The 19,301-nt window shown below is 40.0% G+C and overlaps 1 protein-coding gene and 1 pseudogene across 3 annotated transcripts; both read left to right on the top strand.

Annotated features, from left to right (window-relative positions):
- The first annotated feature begins 8,288 nt into the window (after positions 1-8,288).
- LOC126592344 (probable aspartyl aminopeptidase) lies at positions 8,289-10,365 on the top strand (annotated as a pseudogene).
- Positions 10,366-13,761: 3,396 nt separating this feature from the next.
- On the top strand, positions 13,762-18,914 carry LOC126592545 (sugar transporter ERD6-like 5). 3 transcript variants are annotated; one of them, XM_050258257.1, is made up of 12 exons: positions 13,764-14,452; positions 14,572-14,664; positions 14,797-14,877; positions 14,955-15,039; positions 15,138-15,181; positions 15,264-15,326; positions 15,417-15,476; positions 15,565-15,618; positions 15,725-15,784; positions 15,906-16,020; positions 16,109-16,243; positions 18,896-18,914. In XM_050258257.1, the coding sequence occupies exons 4-11, from the start codon at positions 14,970-14,972 to the stop codon at positions 16,234-16,236; spliced, it is 594 nt and encodes a 197-aa protein (XP_050114214.1). In that variant the 5' UTR covers positions 13,764-14,452; positions 14,572-14,664; positions 14,797-14,877; positions 14,955-14,969; the 3' UTR covers positions 16,237-16,243; positions 18,896-18,914. The 3 variants fall into 3 exon arrangements, with proteins under 3 accessions (XP_050114215.1, XP_050114214.1, XP_050114213.1); XM_050258258.1 differs by lacking the exon at positions 18,896-18,914 and having other exon boundaries at positions 13,762-14,452; positions 15,577-15,618; positions 16,109-16,601; XM_050258256.1 differs by lacking the exon at positions 18,896-18,914 and having other exon boundaries at positions 13,765-14,452; positions 16,109-16,601.
- Positions 18,915-19,301: the final 387 nt, after the last annotated feature.

Here is a 19,301-nt window from a genome sequence, read left to right as displayed (position 1 = left end):
TGTTTTCATTGGATATGGTACTTGTGAAAAGGGGTATAGGGTACTGAATCCTTTAACTCAAAAGGTCTTGTTATCCAGAGATGTAATTTTTGATGAAAATGGTAGATGGGACTGGGAGAAACACAAAGTCAAGGAAGTTTGTATTGCTTTATCTGCAGTTGAATCTCCAGATTTTGATAAAATTGATGAGATGTCTGGATCTTATGAACAAGAAGGATTTGATGGGTCTCAAATTCAAGCTAGAAGTTCTCCAGTCACTGCTATTGGTGAATCAAGTAGCTCACTGGTCTCACCTCAGTATGATAATACTCCACTGAGGTATAGGAACCTGAGTGAGATCTATGAGAGATGCCATCTATGTATTGTTGAACCTGAGTTCTTTGATGAAGTTGCACTGGATGAAGCATGGAAAAAGGCAATGATGGATGAAATGAATATGATTGAGAAAAATTAGACATGGGAGTTGGTGAGAAGACCTTCAAATAAGCCTGTGATTGGAGTAAAATGGGTGTATAAAACAAAGTTGAATTTGGATGGGACAGTTCAAAAGAACAAAGCTAGACTTGTTGCAAAAGGCTATGCACAAAAGCCCGGAATTGATTTTAACGAGACCTTTGCACCTGTTGCAAGGTTAGACATAGTTAGAACTCTAATTGCACTGGCAGCAAAGAATAAATGGAAGTTATTTCAACTAGATGTGAAATCAGCTTTTCTGAATGGTGTATTAGAAGATGAGGTATATGTTGAATAGTCAGATGGGTTTGTTGTGCAAGGAGAGGAAGAAAAGGTTCACAAACTACATAAAGCTTTGTATGGTCTAAAACATGCGAGCCTGGTATGGAGAAATAGACTCATACCTTATGCTTTGTGGGTTTAAGAAAAGCATCAGTGAGGCAACTCTGTATACCAAGTGCAAGGGAGACACTGAATTGATCATAGTATCCATTTATGTTGATGATATTATATATACTGGAAATTGTCAAGAGTTAATGGATGTTTTCAAAACTGAGATGATGCATAAGTATGAGATGACATATCTTGGTCTTTTACACCATTTTCTTCGTATGGGAGTGATACAAACTGAGGAGTGTATTTTCATTCATCAAAGAAACTATGCTTTATCTCTATTGAAGAAATTTGGACTTCAGAATTGCAAATCTGTGAGTACTCCTTTGGTTCCAAGTGATAAATTGAGAAAAGAAGATGGAAGTGGAGTTGCAGATGAAGCTCAGTATAGACAGATTGTAGGTAGTTTGTTGTATCTCACAGCAACTAGACCTGATATAATGTATGATGCTTGTCTATTATCTCGGTTTATGCATTGTCCCACTAACAAGCACTATGGAACAGCAAAGAGAGTATTGAGATATGTTCAAGGAACTCTTGATTTTGGTTTGGAATACAAGAAAGGTGAAGGAACACTCTTAATGGGATACTATGACAGTGATTGGAGTGGCTCGGAGGATGATATGAAAAGCACATCCGGGTATGCTTTTACCTTTGGCAACGAGATTTTCTCTTGGTATTTAGTCAAGCAACAATGTGTTACATTATCCACAACCGAAGCAAAGTATATCAATGCTTCTGAAGCAACAGCACAAGCTACTTGGTTGAGATTCGTTCTAGAGGATTTTGGTGAAATGCAAACAGTTGCAACACCAATGAATTGTGACAATACATCAGCCATATCCATCACTAAGAATCCTATCTTTCATCAGAAGACCAAGCATATAAACAGAAGATACCACTTCATAAAGGAAGCATTGCAGCAAGAAGTAATTGATTTGATTTACTGTCCTACTAAGGAGCAAATAGCAGATATTTTTACAAAAGCATTGACAAGGGAGCAGTTCACTTACTTGAGAGATCTTCTTGGAGTGAAATCAGTTCACAACTTAAAGGGGAGTGTTAGTGTGTAAGTTGTTGAGCTGATTAGAAAACATTACAAGGTTGTTATGTGTGTTATGTTTCAGCTCATAGGCTGAGTTATTGTGTAAAAATGTAATGTGTTGATTAAGTCTCATAGGGCTTATCATTTGACAAGTGTCTTGATCTTAAGATAGGTTGTTATGGTTGGTTGAGATTGAATTGAGGTTATGTCTCTCTCTCTCTATCTCCAACGTCGGTTAAGTGTCTTTTCATGCTCATATGCTCAGTAAGAAATACAATGATAGAAGTTCAATAGCTATGCTCTGTGTATGTGTTATTCTTTCGAATTCATCTTCTAAATCTTTCTGAGTATCCATCTCAAATACTGTTAGATCTATTGTGTAGTTGGGTTGCTATATTCTAACAAGCCTCACTCATGATTCTCGAAGTGGTGGGACACAATTTATTTATTTATTTATTTTATATTTTATATTTTAAAATGTCATAATTGACTGATACATAATCATCGACGTCACGCTTTAACAGAGTTATTAATAGTCAGCCTAACGAAACTTAAGAAAGTATGAATCTAAAACAAACAAAAAATAGGTAACTTTAAATATGCGACTAAAATATATAAAAAAAAATCATAAAATTTTAAAAACTACTATATTTCAAAATAATAAAATGAGAATTACTTTGTCAAACTTTTTAAAATTTGGTTAATTAAACTTTTGGTTGGTGGGGTCGTGGCACACCGCGCACATGCCTCGTTTTCTGACTGTCTTACTTGTTCATATCTTCTGCTTCTTCAGCTCCTCCATTCACGGCTGAGTGCCGTCTTCTTCTTCCTCGTGCGACGGCCAGAAGCTTCACCGACTCAAAGGTCGAACCTTTCCGACCCCGCTAACAGAAAGAAATCTTGGATTGCAGTTCTTCGGTGATTGATTTTCCGTTAGTGCCCCTCCTCACTCCTCAGTCTGAGGACATTCTTGATCCTCACGTACAACACTACAAAAATACATCAAAGAAGATGCATTTTTTCTTTCATAATTTCTGCGTTTTTTCACTTTAATTCTCCACTAACAGTTTTAGATAATGCTTTTGTAATATGAGAGATTAATAATAAACGAGTAATCGAACCAGCGCTACACCAATATTGTATTCAATGTGAGAGCCAAGATTTCTTGCGAAGAGAACATCTCACAAAGTAAAAGAAAAAGGGTAGTATTCATAAAATTACTAACCAAAATATCATAATATGCATCTAAAATAATCATATTTATCCTCGACGAGTTTTCATTTTTTGAAACAACATTCCCTTTAAAGGAAGGGATCCCCACATTTTGAAAAAAAAAAAAAAAGGATTAGTTGTGGGATCCACTTTACATTGAACTTCAACGATCCGAACCATCTATTTTGTAAGTCTTGATACAAAGATTGCAAAAATTCAATTCAATCCAAAACTATTTGCCTATTTAATTATCATGATGAAATTTCAATGTTTCTTAGAGAACAAAATATTCGTAAATTTCTTTGAGCTCAATTAAATGCCTCAAATATTTTCGATTTGACTAATATTTAAAGATGATTTATGAGGTGCAACTTGAAAAATAAATGGTTTGGATTGTTAAACTACGATGCGGAGTGGGCCCAACAACTAATCAGATCCCTTCCCTAAAAGGCTTCCTTTAAAACAATACCATGATAACCTAGTCATCTATACTATTGAAAGAATTATTAGACTCAATAGGGAGAACTAATAAAAAATTTATAAACCCTAGCACTCAAATAAGAGGTAGAATAGAACATAAATGAATAAAAATGACACACAATAATAGAAATTTACAAATTTTATTGTTACTTACTCAATGGATTTGTAATTTTTTTTGTTCGATAAGTTGAATGGGTTTGAAATTTGGAATGACAAAAAAATATGAAGGTTCGAGAATGAGTAGGAAATAGCTCTCAAATCTCTGGATTGTACAGTGAAAGAGATCAAATTAGAGTGTGTTGCAAGATTTTTTAGTTTTAAAAATAAAAGTGAATAATGGGTTTAATTTGAAAGGTTTGAATTGTGATAGTTAATGACACGCCCCAACCCTGATATTCCTCGAATACCATAATAGACACGTGCTGGCCGACACCCGAGGGTGACAAAAGCCATTAATTGATTACAAGAGTAATGATTAAAAGAAAATATTCATGATTAACATCAGAATTTAAAAGTAATTAACAAGGTTTAAGGAAGTGTCTAGAGTGTACAGAACGCAATCTAAAACAAGATTTACAAAAAGGAAAGATCATTACAAGATATCACACAAGTGAGTGATAGATTGCTACTGGTAGGGGAATGCCTCGTATGCCGTCTCGTAGTCCTCGTTTCTATGACCTAAATGGGGGCGCAAAACAAAGTTGAGTGGACCAAGTTCATATATACAATAATAATAAAACAGTTATCAAAGTACTAACCCCCACAGTTTATATATAATGAAAACTACTAGCATAATAAGTGATGGATTTAATAAAAATCCTAACATGCCAAAAATATCTCCAAATTCATATCGCGGAAAAATATCGCGGAAATCAAAACAATAAACGCATCGTAGATCGTCTCGTAAACGCGGTGTGCTGCTAGAAAGATCACTGAATAAATATAACTGTAGACATCGAAATTTCGGTAAATAAATGTTGACCGATAAATCAAAGTGTCAACGCTCATGTATTACATAAATTTTACACGTAACGTGTGACTCAACGAAAATTGAAATGAGTTGGAAAAGTCATCAAATAGGACACGTGTCAACACCTGGCAGAAACGACTTATTTCATCTGGGATATTATATTCAAAATTAGGCTTTGGAAAATTCTATAAATACAAGCCCATTTCATTCATTTGGGGGGACCAATTCATATTACACCTTGAAGCTCTGAAGCTCTGAAACTCCGAAGCTCTCAAGCATCCAGGTTCCCGAAGAATCAAGAAAGTGTTCTTCGTTCTTCGTTCATCGTTCTCCCAAGATCAAGCCTCGACGACCCTTGGATCAACAATCATCCACCTTCAAGATCAAGCCCCGACGGCCCTTGAAGAAAGCGTTCTTCATTCTTCGTTCATCGTTCTTCCAAGATCAAGCCCCAACGGCCCTTTGGATCAACAATCATCCACCAATTCAAGATCAAGCCCCGACGGCCCTTGAAGAAAGTGTTCTTCGTTCTTCGTTCATCGTTCTTCCAAGATCAAGCCCCGACGGCCCTTGGATCAACCATCCACCAATTCAAGATCAAGCCCCGACGGCCCTTGAAGAAAGCACCATCGTTCATCATCCGTTCATCCAAGATCAAGCCCCAACGGCCATTTGGATCAACAACGTCGACAAATCCACACATCCAACCGTTCTTCAAGATCAAGCCCAAAAGCCCTTGAAGATCCGTTCATCACTGTTCTTCGAGATCAAGCCCAAAGGCCCTCGAAGATCCGTTCAAGCCCAAAAGCTCTCGAAGATCTGTTCGTCACTGTTCTTCGAGTTCAAGCCCAAAAGCCCTTGAAGATCCGTTCATCCTCGTTCATCCAAGATCAAGCCTCGACGACCCTTGGATCAATCGCACATCCCACAAATCAACACCTTACGGAGATCGAATCAGAGGATCAAAATAGAGAGAGATTGTAACCCAAAATCATCAAAAATACAAATATTTGTTTGTGCACGTTGTTCTTGTCTCTTTCGTTTCAGGAATTTTCCGTGTTTACAAATTGGCACGCCCAGTGGGACCATCTCTACCTCTCATCTCTTTCTCCGTTTAAGAAATTCAAGCGCACTTCCAAAATTAATGGCATCAAGGAAGGCTCAAACTGTTCCCGCAACCGGCGCAAAGAACAAAAGCGTCCTCGTCACAACTGGTGTCACTTTGGGCATCACGACTCGAAGCATGGCAAGAGCTACTTCTGCCGCCTCTTTCACCTCTGCATCAACTCTGCCAAGGGAACAAAAGCACCCAAGGCACGAGTCTTTGATCACCTTAGCCTCACTAAGGGTACCAAGGGGGGAAAGCCCAAGGAAATACTCTGAATCCATGCTCTCTGATGCCGATTCAAGCGACAGTTCAGCCGTGCAAGTCATGACCATTGGAGCAACTTCAATCGATGAGCAGCTGGCTCAGATGAATGAAGCAATCGCAAGGCTAACCCGAACTGTGGAAGAAAAAGACTTGCAAATTGCAGCACTTGTCAATCGACTAGAGGCGCAGGATGGCGATAAACCCGACCCAGAGAATGATCCACTAAAGAGAAGAGATGGCAAAGAAGAGGAGCCTCAGGTGGAGAAAAACGATGCGAAGCCGGAGCCAGACCAAGCAGCGGCACTCATGGGATCTCTTTCTATCCAGCAGCTGCAAGAGATGATCACCAACACCATCAAGGCACAGTACGAAGGGAGCTCATATACCTCCGGGTTGTACTCAAAGCCGTATTCAAAGAAGATCGACGCCTTAAGGATGCCGAGGGGTTATCAACCACCAAAGTTCATGCAATTTGATGGAAAGGGAAACCCGAAACAGCACGTTGCCCACTTCGTTGAAACTTGCAACAACGCAGGAACCGAAGGGGATTACCTCGCCAAGCAGTTTGTGCGCTCGCTGAAAGGAAACGCCTTTGAGTGGTACACGGATCTGGAGCCTGAGTCCATCAACAGTTGGGAGCAATTGGAGCGGGAATTCCTCAATCGCTTCTACAGCACCCGCCGCACTGTGAGCATGCTAGAGCTAACAAGCACAAAGCAGTGGAAGGACGAACCAGTCATTGACTACATCAACAGATGGCGCACTCTAAGCCTCGACTGTAAAGACAGGCTCTCGGAAACCTCTTCAATCGAGATGTGCATCCAAGGCATGCAATGGGGTTTGCAATACATTCTTCAAGGCATTAAACCACGGACCTTCGAGGAATTGGCCACTCGCGCCCATGACATGGAGTTGAGCATCGCCCATCATGGGAAGAAAGAACCGATCGCCGACTACAAGAACGACAAAGTTCTTGGGACAAAGGTGGAAAAGGCTGCATGGAAACCCACCAAGGAAGCGATGACGGTCAACACAGCTCCCGTCAAAATCTCCACACGAGGCAAGGCGATTCAAACCGAAGCTTTTCGTGATCAAGAGATGCGTAGACACACTTTGAATGAGCTTGAGGAGAAGATTTATCCATTCCCCGACTCTGATGTAGTTGCCATGCTGAATGACCTGTTGGACAAAAAGGTGATCAGTTTGCCTGAGTGCAGACGGCCGGAAGAGATGAATCGTACCGACAGTCCAAGGTACTGTAAATTCCACCGCTTCATCAGTCATCCGACAGAAAAATGTTTCGTGCTGAAAGATCTCATCATGAAGCTGGCTCAGAAAGGAATCATCGAGCTAGATCTTGACGATGTGGTGAAGTCAAACTATACCACCTTCACTTCTGGCTCTTCCGACTCAAAGTTTTCACCTCAACCGCTGGGGGCATCCTCCAAGACAAGCAAAGTTGAAGAATGGACTCAAGTCACTCCTAAGAAATTGCACAAGAAGCATACGTCTCCTCCACAAGTCCGCCAATCGAAAAGGGGGCAAAGCAGCTCTGGTCAACCTTCAAAGCAACGTGAACGTGTTGAAGATGATGAAACTTCGACACGAAGATCGTCCGTCCCCATCACAATGCGTGATTTCTTGCCCGAAGACTTCTTCAATCACTCGGTCAAGTCTCCTTGCTATGAAGATTGTGAGGAACGCCTCTCCAAAATTGCTTGACAAATTCACCAAGCTCCTTGTCCGCACGAGCCTAAACTGTAGGACACGAGGCTCCTCGCCTGCACGAGCCTAAACTGCATGGCACAACGCTCCTCGCCTACACGAGCCTAAACTGCATGGCACAACGCTCCTGGTCTGCACGAGCATAAAAGGCAACACCAACGCTCCTTGCCTGCACGAGCTGAAACTGCAACACGGCACCAAACACTCCTTGTCTGCACGAGTTGAAACTGCAAACGGCACCAAAAGAAAATACCAAGAAAAAAAAATGTATTTGAACTACGTTTTGACTTGATCTCTTTCTTTGGAAGGGTACGTAGGCAGCTTGAATATTCAATTTCAAGTTCAGTCACATCAAAATAAAAAAATAAAAAAATAAAAAAAAATACATATGTTTTATGTATTAAATATATATATATATATATATATATATGTAAATGTGAAGCGGTTGCTATCATTTGCATTGCTGATTGAGCTTCACGTGAAGAAGGCATAGTCTCTACTACGCTCTGTGAGGTCCAAAAGAATCAAGTCCTGCTTCTACTCCGTTCTCATCCTCATTTCAAATCTTCTTCAACGCCTAACCCGACAGTCAGGCCCGGCACGAAGCCCATTTGAACCACAGCAGCAGAGGCGCTGAAATGGGCCATGAAGTACACGTCGAGTCATCAAGACCTTTCATTCCTATTTTGGACCCCACCTCGGGAGCACAGTACCATCTTCATCCTAGCAGCTCGCTTTCTCTGCAGCCCATGAACTCCTTCAAGCCACAGGCCCAGGTCTCCCTTCAATTTCACAGGCCCACCCCACACCATCCACTCCTCTCTCTCCCTCTCCAAAAAATATCCATCTCCATGGAGCATAGCCCCAAATTCAAACCCTACATTTCACAGAGCAGCAGCCGAAGAAGGCGAACCAGCACCGATTCCAAACTCCCCCGAGTTCGAGTTTTGGAGAAACCCGTCTTGCTCTCAGCCCAATCTCCTCTCCGCCGATGAGCTCTTCGTCGACGGCGTCATTCTCCCTCTCCACCTGACCCAAACTCCAGCTTGTCTTCTTCCCCAAACGCTCTTCTTATATTTTTGGTTCTCTTCACCGCTGGAAGTTGGAACGACGACGATGAACGCCACGGCTCCGCCTGACGTCATCCAAGTCACAGATTACCAGAACGGGAGCGATTCCGACACCAACATCGACGACGACGACGATGCACCCGCCGCTGAGTTCTGCCAGCCAGTCTCCATCGTCTCTGATTTCATCAGCTTCCTAAACGCCGCCCCCACCGCCTTCCACGCCGTCGACGAGGCGAAGAAGCGGCTGCGAAGCGCGGGGTACGAGCAAGTTTTACGAGGGAGGATTGGAAATTGGAAGCTGGTAAAAAGTATTTCTTTACCAGGAATTACTCCACCATTGTTGCTTTCGCAATAAAAAATTATGTTGCTAGAAACGGATTTCATATGGTTGGTGCTCATTCTGATAGTCATTGTCTCAAATTGAAACTGGTTTCCAAGGTTGCTAAAGGCGAGTTCTCGGAAGTAGGTGTCCAAACTTATGGTAGTGGCTTGTGGCATACATGGTTCGACCGAGACTTGACGATTGCAGGAAGGGTGATAGTGACAGAAGAAAAGGATGGCTCTGTTTCGTATTCACATAAACTTGTTAGAATTGAGGTGCCCGTAATGCGGATCCCTACTATGGCAATTCACTTAGACAGGGATGTTAAAGATGTATTCAAGGTGAATGCACGGATGCATCTTATTCCCGTCTTGGCAATGGCAGTCAAGGCCGAGCTCAATAAAGTGGTTGCTGAAGATGGTGAGGCTAATAGTGATGCTCAGAATGATGGAAAGAAATCCAATGAGAAAACAACTTCAATTGCATCGAAGCATCACTCACTTCTACTACAGCTACTTGCAGATCAACTTAGATGTGAACCGGAACATATATCTGATTTTGAATTGCAAACATGTGATACTCAACCAAGCATAATAGCTGGTGCCGTAAAAGAATTTATTTTCTCAGGAAGGCTTGATAATCTTTGCATGTCATTTTGTTCTCTTAAGGCATTGGTAGATGCAACATTTTCTGATAGCAACCTTGAAGATGAGTCTGGTGTTAGAATGGTGGCTTTGTTTGATCATGAGGAGGTCAGATCTGATTCTGCCCAGGGCGCTGGGTCTCCAGCCATGTTGAATACTCTTTCATGAATTACAAGTTCCTTCACCACAGATTCTAAGCTGCTCGAGAAGGCTATTCAGATGAGCTTTCTTGTATCTGCTGACATGGCACATGCCTTGCATCCTAATTATATGGACAAACAAGAAAAGAATCACCAACCCAAGTTGCATGGGGGCCGTGCGATCAAACACAATGCAAATCAACGCTACGGCAACCACCATAGACACGGCGGGCTGGCTTCACACTGGTGACGTGGGTTATGTGGATGATGACGATGAGGTTTTCATCATTGACAGAGTCAAGGAGCTCATCAAATTCAAAGGCTTCCAAGTGCCACCAGCTGAGCTGGAGTCCCTCCTTATAAGCCACCCATCAATTGCAGATGCGGCCGTTGTTCCGCAAAAAGATGATGTTGCTGGTGAGGTTCCAGTTGCATTTGTGGTTCGGTCTATGGTCCTCCAATCTTCGTCGTCCTTGGAAGTTCATAAGAGGAGCACGTGGCGCTTGTCAAGCAGTACAGGTCCAAGGTCTTCTACTTGAAGATGAAAGGCAATTACCATCGGTACCTCGCCGAGTTCAACAATGGCGACGAGATGAAAACCACCGCCGAGGACGTCATGGTTGCTTACAAGGCTGCTCAGGATGTTGCGCTGGCTAATTTGGCACCTCCCATTTCTGTCACAAGTGCTCTCATCCTCCTGCTTCACTCTCCTTCTGCCCAGCAAGGATGCTCCGCTCTAGCTCTCCGTCCGTCTCCACCCAAGTTTGCTGCTGCTCCGAAGCGCCTTCATCCTTCCCTGCAAATTCCCCAGCCCATCATCGAAATTTATAAAAAAATAATAATAATAGAAAATGGGATGGTGGATCAAAGATGGGGAACAGCCCCATGACAGATCAAAAGTTTCTGGTGGTGCATGGGCACCATGTGCAGAAAGAAAAAAAAATTGCAAAAAAAAAAAATAATAATAATAATAATAATAATAAAAATAAAAAGTTTGATCTTTGGTGCGTCTGGCACCATGATTAAAGAAAAAATTGTTTGATATTTGGTGCTCTGGCACCATGTGCAAAAAAATAAAACAGGGGAAAAGAAAGGAAAATACAAAAAAATGGATGGTGCATCTAGCACCATGTGCAAAAAAAAAAAACATTAAGAGAAATAAAAGTCCATTTTATTTATTTTTTCTGGAAATTTTACATAAAATTGCATTCTACATACCAAAAAAAAAAAAAAAATCAAATCAAATCAAATTTACAAGAGGGGATATTCAAGGACGATCAGGTGGCGCTTCACAACTCGGCAGAGCTCCAGGAAGAGAAGGTGCCGGAGGTTGACTGTTTGAAGCCTCAGCAGTCGGTACAGCCCCAGAAGACGAAGGTAAATGCTGCTGGAACAAACCCACAAACCTCTGATGATCAAGTAAAATCTGACCATCAGATTCCTGCATCTGGTCAATCTTCCTCTTCATGTTTGTCGCATAGCTATGTGCGAGCTTATGCAACTGTTTAGTCTCCTGCTTGAGCCCTCTAATCTCCTGTTTGAGACTCATCACTTCAGCCGCCAATGATTCAACTTGACGGGTTCAAGCAAATAAGCGTTGAGCCATATTAGACACAGAACCTGCACACTGCACACTGAGAGCCAGAGAATCCTTAACAGCCAACTCATCAGACCGTTTGGCAAGCAGTCTGTTATCTTTGGGAGTGACAAGATTCCGGGCCACCACCGCAGCGGTCATGTCATTCTTCATCACCGAATCCCCAACGGTAAGAGGACCAGTAGGGGATATGAAGGATGGGCGCCATATGTTGTCTGGAGAAGGCGGGACTGCCTCTTCACCAAGATTCAAGTCAAAACGACGGTCGGAGGGTCCAGACATTTTCAAAGTATTGAAGAAAGAAGAGATCGGACAAATCAAGATCTTAGAAGTGCAAGAAGGGAGTTTTCACAAGCAAAAATTCAAGTGTGCTTTGAAACGAACAGCGTGCCTCTATAAAAAATCAGCACTCGACGGGATTTCAGAGATCGAAGAGGCGAGCTCAGAATTCGAAGAGGCCATTCAAAAATCGAAGAGGCAAGCTCAGAAATCGGAGAAGCATCTTGCTTTTCCAGACGCGTCGGCACCCGTCACACGCAAACTCAGCTTTGCGAAAATCACGGGCAATTTGTCGAAGCGCCGATCCCAGATATCGAAGAGGCGCCAGTCTTTTTCAGCCACGTCAGCACCCATCACACGCAAACTCAGCTTTGCGGAAATCACGGGTAATTTGTTGAAGCACCGATCCCATTTATCGAAAAGGCGCCAGTCTTTTTCAGCCTCGTCAACACCTGTCACATGCACACTCAGCTTGGCGGAAATTACGGACAATTTGTTGAAGATTTCTGATAAAGAAGAAAGCACGTGAAGCCATATAGATCAATCACGCATTGGTTGCCGACACGAGTGAAAGAATAGTACTTCTACAGGTATCAAAGAACTTCCTATAATTGTCTACCTTCGCCTTCCATAGCAAGGCAGACATACAGAGCCTTTCTTCATCTCCAAAAAATGCTTTCCCAACGAAGCCTCTCGAGTCATTCAATGTTCCTTATTCCTTTGGGTACCTCTGCAAGCCAATGACTCCAAAGCAAAAGTATCTCATATCACCAGGGTAGAAAGCAAGAGTATCTCATATCATGCGTTCTCCATGTCCTTTCCTTTGTCCTTGTTCTTACCTACAAAGACAAGGATAAAGAAAACAATATGCCGGAACTTCCACTCAAACTCGGGTAAGGAACCGACTGCTTGGAACCCTTCCCTGATTGCCTACCTAGCACTGCTCTCGAGTACTCGTTTCCCACTGCTGCTGTACTTCCAAAGAAGCTGCCACATCTGCCTGGAGAACAGATAAGGCAAATGAAAATGATACCTTGCAGCATGTGGAGACAAGGTGCAGAAGGAACAAGCAGAGAAGAATGCAGTCTGCACAGTCAACTCAGCAGAAAAAGTCTGAGATGAAGAACTCGAGAAGCTGCCATATCTACCTGAAGAAACAAGCAGAGAAGAATGCAGCATGCTCAGTCAACTCGGCAGAAAGAGTCTGAGATGAAGAACTCGAGAAGATGCCACATCTGCCTGAGGAACAGATAAAGGAAATGAAGATGATACCTTGAAGCATGTGGAGACAAGTGCAACCAAGCACGTGCTGATTCATCCGCTACTTCTTCAAAAGCAAGAGTATCTCATATCATCAAAGTTGCAATCACTCTGACGGTGAATTCGTTTTGACCCTCAAATTCTTGGGTCGGTTTACTAGGCGTTGTGGGCTGCACGTGCCGATTCACCACCCTTGAATCAAATCCTTAAAAGATCAAGTCACCAACTGGAAGAATAGCCCGTCAATCTTGAAGATCATACCGTTGACCAAACTGCTCAGGTGTGAATTAGAAAGATTGAACAGAGCAATAAGTCGTCACCTTCACCTCATGCCTGCTTGCCATGTGTTCGAGTTAACCTTCAAGAATCAAGCCTCAACGGCCCTTGAAGAAGCTTCCAGCCAAATTCAAAATCAAGCCTTGACGGCCCTGAAAGAAATCACAAGTCCGATTCAAGATCAAGTGTCTACCACTCTTGAATCAAAACCTAGTTCAAGAATAAGCTGTGGAAAATCAACAATTGGAGGAATCCAGAAAACCCTCCAACCCAGTTCAAGATCAAAGCTGTGGAAAGTCAACAAGCGCAACAAAATACGTGCCGATTCACCCACTACCAAAGCCAAAGATCATCTACCACATGAAACTCCTTGTGGTCCAATTTCAACCTTCAAGATCAAGTCTCGACGGCCCTTGAAGAAATTTCAAACAAAAGTTCAAGAACAAGCCTCAACGGCCCTTGAAGAAATCTCCAGCCCAATACAAGAAGTCTAAAGTTACTTGGGGCGCAAGTAATCAGCCTATTTCTTAGTTTTACTTCTGTTATATTATGATTGCTACAGAACGCTTGAGTATAGAATTAATTCTGATGGGAAGCCTCAAGGCCTATACTTAAGGCCCTACAAAGGCATCTATCTGGGTTCGTTCTGCTCTTCGGGCTCGGGTGATTAAAGTATAACAGTTGTAAAACTTCTGCAACAATGAAACAACCATTATATGTTCGAGTACTTGGTTAAGTTTTGATTGCAAGCCTCAAGGCCTACACCTAAAGCCTTACAAAGGCACATTTCATAGATAACTTGGTCTCTCGGGCATATACAATTAAACTAAACATCTGTTTTACATCTGTCATGCTAAAGATAGCAGTGGCACGCCTGAACATCTAAAATTAATTTTGATTGTGAGCCTCAAGGCCTACACCTAAGGCCTCACAAAGGCACATTTCAGAATTAACTCTGTTTTTTTCTTACAGCCCGCCAATAAGTAGAAGCCCAACAAACAATATCAACCGACGCCTACCTCTTGGGAGCTGTGTGCTTGCCAGCCAGGAAACGTCCACATCAAAAATTCCTCCAGACAAACAAAAATGACATCTGGGAGAAACATAATCTGAAGTACTTGACAGAGGTTTCTTTCGTCTAAATTTCAGGCACTATTGCATGTGTTATACAGATTTTAGGTCTCTTCTTCATTCCAGAGTCTCCTAGATGGCTGGTGAGTCAATTAGTTAATTGTGTCATCAGAAATGTTATACACATTCATCATTTTCTTTGGAGACGATATGGAAAAGTTGAGGATCCTTTGACATGTTCTGCTTGTGAGACCATTTTCAGGCAAAGATCGGTAAATGGAAAGAGTGTGAAGCCGCTCTTCAGCGCCTTAGGAGGGAGAATTCCAGTACTTCTCAAGAAGTAGCTGAGATTAGAGTAAGTTTTGAATTACATCTCTTTTGTTTCGATTTAACTAGAAACAAAATATATTTCGAGTATTGCTGTATATATTTACTGCCAAGATGGTAGCATGGAAAAAGGACTGATATATGTTTGTTTCTCTGATAGGATTATACGGAAACTCTGAAACGGCTTTCAGAAGCGAGAATTCTTGACTTATTTCAAAGGAGATACGCTTATTCCCTCGTTGTGAGCTTCTAAGCTAATCCCTGCTATGACACGCTTCCTTTCTTTTTGTTATCTTTCATAATTTGTAAATTCCTTAGGTAGGAGTTGGGCTTATGGTACTACAACAATTCGGAGGGGTCAATGGCATTGCCTTCTATGCAAGTACTATATTCATTTCAGCTGGTATGTCAAAAAGCCTTCTTTGCGAGCTTCTTTTGTGTATCTAATAATTTCCAAAAGAAAACAGATGATAAACGAAGTAAATCTATGGCTTATGACAGGATTTTCAGATAGCGTTGGGACTATAGCTATGGTTGCAGTTCAGGTGCTTCATTATCTTAGATCAATTCCAATTTTGGTTTCCTGGTTGTTTCTTCAGACTCATAAATCTAATTTGTCTTCCGCAGGTTCCAATGACAGCATTGGGTGTAATTTTGATGGACAAAGCTGGACGGCGTCCTCTTCTTCTGGTATGAACCGAAAAGATCGAGAATTCTGGTGTAATTTTGGGATCAAATGAAAATCCAATGCTGAAGTCTCATAATTCGTATTTCTTACAGGTATCTTCAGCAGGAACATGCTTAGGTTGCCTCCTTGTCGGGTTGTCATTCTCGTTGCAGGTTTACTCTTGAACAAAATCTAATCCTCTTTCAGTTTCGTATTGTCCTTTGTAAATTGCCTTGAAAGAATGAAGTTTACCCTGTGTAGAACCTTCAACAGTGGAAGCAGATTACTCCCATTTTGGCACTTGTCGGCGTTTTGGTAAATCCGACTTAACTTGAATCTCAGAACTTGTTTTTCTTTCTGATATATGCCAATAGGCAACAGACTCACAGTATGGGTCAACGTATTTGAAATCTACAATCAGGTATTTACTGGATCGTTCTCGTTGGGCATGGGAGGCATTCCTTGGGTTATAATGTCAGAGGTAGGCTATGCTCAACAAGCATGACCTCAACAATATTGATAGAAATGTTCGAAATTCAGTTCAGTCTCATACATTTTGATATACCGCATTTCTAACTAATTTAGCCTAATTTCGATTTCAGATATTTCCCATAAACATGAAGGGGTCAGCCGGTAGCCTAATAACATTGGTTAGCTGGTTAGGTTCTTGGATAGTCTCATACACTTTTAATTTCCTAATGGATTGGAGCTCCGCAGGTAATGCCACAAAATTTTTGCTTCCTATTTCTGTCTGGATTTGAGCAAGACTCCCTCTTACACATTTGATATTATTTTTCCATTTCAGGAACTTTTTTCTTGTTTTCAAGCGTATCTGCTGTAACCGTTTTGTTTGTTGCAAAGCTGGTAATGGAGACAAAGGGGCGAACGCTGGAAGAAATACAAACATCATTGAATCGATTTTCAGAAAAATAGATAAACGGTGCGCCTGCATTATGACATTGTCAATCGATTTCCAGATGTGGTTTTATCCATGATTGATTGCGCATTGCAGCATTGCAGAAGGAAGCATGTTCTGAATGTCAGCAAAGCTTTGCAATTCAAGGTTCTACAGTGGCTCAGATCCATGAGACTAATTTCATTTTCTTTGTATTAAACCAGTTGGTGATTAGCACCTTCGAAAAATAGTGTATTTTTTCATTGGTCCAGGGTTATAGACTAAATGCTGCCTGTAACACACGAAGGAGAAGCATCTCCCAAATATTCAATGTTGTACGTAGTTCTAATTCCTAAAGATTAGCAATATATAATACGTTAATAGCATATTTACTAATCCGTAATGAAGATTGCAGTAATTGACTTGAGAAAGAGTAGGATTGAGGGGGAGGCCAAATATGATTTCTGTTTGAACTTGTTTATTAATCTGTAGGGAACCGGAATGGAAAATTTTTTTGGTTACTTCAAGTTAGACAGAAATGACCTATAAAAATCATCACTAATGAAGGTTGAAGGTGCACAACTCTTGAGAAGAGTAACTAGCTAGTTTCAAGATTCTAGAGTCGGACTAGTGGCCACTATTAATCGCACTGATAACAACTCATCAAGTATTCAGTTATTAAAAATGAAACGATTCAATATAAGGTGTAATTTATTCTACCAAACTTCCAATGTAGAAAATGCCTTCTTTCAAACATCTAGCATATGAGTTAATTTTCTGGCACCAGGATCCTCGCCGGATCGATTCCCTAGGGATCCTAGGGATCCCGCAATCCTATTAGTTCATCGTATATCGTGCAGTCGGTTTTCGTTAGGTTCTATTTACATTTGAATTTTAAAATTTAAATTTTAAATAATTTATGACCGCACAATATACGATGAACGGACAAAATTGTGAGATCCCTAGGGAATGGATCCAGCGAGGATCCTGGTCCAATTTCTGGTCATATTAGGTACCTAGCTAGCCAGGGGCCTACAAATAATCGTGAGGGAGCAAACAACCAACTACTCCAAATTGTAACCACCAGCACCTAAAATTACGATTTTATAACTTGTAATATTATCTTATGATTTTATTACCGTCTATTTTGTAAGTCTCAATATAAAGATGATCTTTGCAGAATTTCAATTTTATCCAAAACTGTTTGTTTATTTAATTATCACGATGAAATTTCAATGTTTCTTTGATAACAAAATGTTCGTAAATTTCTTTGAGCTCAATTAAACGCCTCAAATATTTTCGATTTGACTAATATTTAAAGATAATATATGAGGTGCAACTTAAAAAATAAACGGTTTGAATTGTTAAAGTTCGATACGGTATGGGCTCAACAACTAATCGGATCCCTGCCCAAAAAGGCTTCTTTTGAAACAATACCATGATAACCTAGTCATCTATACTATTGAAAGAATTATTAGACTCAATAAGGAGAATTAATAAAAAAAAAAATTATGCACTCAAATAAGAGGTAGAATAGAACATAAATGAATAAAAATGATACACAATAATAGAAATTTACAAATTTTATTGTTACTTACTAAATGGATTTGTCAAAATTAGGTTCACATCCTTCTTTTTGCTACTACATTGATTAAAATCATATTCATTTTCAATTTTTTATTAAGGTTCTTGGATATTAATAACATCATTAATTATTTGAATAATAAAATATTTTTATTTTTAAATATATTCCTTTAGTGTTAAAAATGTTACAATTAGTATATTTATATTTGTGGCTAATTTTTTAATCATATATTTTTATTTTTAGTTTGTACCTATTTTTAATTTGTACCAACTTTTTTTATTATTTTTAATTTGTACCCATATATTAGTTTCTTTTTGTGCCCATATTTTTAAAAGTTTTATATGTGTTTGTACCCATATGTATACCGTTACGTGACATTGAATATTTAATCAATGATAGAAAAATTACATATGGTATATTTATGTTTTATGCCTAAACTTTGTATCATATATTTATATTTTTAGTTTGTACCCACTTTAATTTTGCAACATTTTTTTTAAATTTGTAGTATTTTCTTTTTAGTTTTATTTTGTACCCAAGTATTAATTTCTTTTAGCACCTATATTTTTAAAAAATTCATTTGTACTCATAATTTTTTAATCTTTTATCTGTACCCTAATTTATTTATAGGGTACCCATTCTTCTTTATTAATGTACCACTTTGTTATATGTGAAATGTACCAATTTTTTTAACACTATGGATACATTCTTTTGCCATTTATTATTTCTTATTTTTACATAGTTTTTATCCATTTATTCAATCAAAATGTTTGAATTTTTTTATTGTAACCATTTCTAGTAGTATTATAATGATGGATTTTAAATTTATAGGATTATAAATCTCATAAAATATCAAACAAGTAATGTCAAAACTATAAAACTATAAATATTAATTGTAATATAATGAGGTGTACAAAGTCAAAGGACTTTGATCACTGTAACCATTCTGTTTGTTGCAAAGCTGGTACCGGAGACAAAGGGGTGAACGCTGGAAGAAATACAAACATCATTGAATCGATTTTCAGAAAAGTAGATAAACGGTGCGCCTGCATTATGACATTGTCTATCCATTTCCAGATGTGGTTTTATCCATGATTGATTGCGCATTGCAGCATTGCAGAAGGAAGCATGTTCTGAATGTCAGCAAAGCTTTGCAATTCAAGGTTCTACTGTAGCTCCGATCCATGAGACTCATTTCATTTTCTTTGTATTAAACCGGTTGGTGATTAGCACCTTCGAAAAATAGTGTATTTTTTCATTGGTCCAGGGTTATAGACTAAATTCTGCCTGTAACACACGAAGGAGAAGCATCTCCCAAATATTCAATGTTGCACGTAGTTCTAATTCCTAAAGATTAGCAATATATAATACGTTAATAGCGTACTTACTAATCTGTAATCAAGATTGGAGTAATTGACTTGAGAAAGAGTAGGATTGAGGAGGAGCCCAAATATGATTTCTGTTTGAAGTTGTTCATTAATCTGTATGGAACCGGAATGGAAATTTTTTTTGGTTACT

This window comes from Malus sylvestris, chromosome 12 (genome assembly GCF_916048215.2).
Source record: "Malus sylvestris chromosome 12, drMalSylv7.2, whole genome shotgun sequence".
NCBI classification, from domain to species: Eukaryota; Viridiplantae; Streptophyta; class Magnoliopsida; order Rosales; family Rosaceae; genus Malus; species Malus sylvestris.
The sequence above is the reverse complement of the archived record's forward strand: the minus strand, read 5'-3'. Positions and strand labels throughout refer to the sequence as shown.

What these genes read in the sequence shown, in the direction of transcription:
- LOC126592545 (XM_050258257.1), top strand. Translation starts at nt 14,970, where the DNA reads ATGGTACTACAACAATTCGGAGGGGTCAATGGCATTGCCTTCTATGCA. An exon ending in TACTATATTCATTTCAGCTG is followed by an intron (nt 15,040 to 15,137) that starts GTATGTCAAAAA and finishes GGCTTATGACAG; the next exon opens with GATTTTCAGATAGCGTTGGG. An exon ending in AATGGATTGGAGCTCCGCAG is followed by an intron (nt 16,021 to 16,108) that starts GTAATGCCACAA and finishes TTTCCATTTCAG; the next exon opens with GAACTTTTTTCTTGTTTTCA.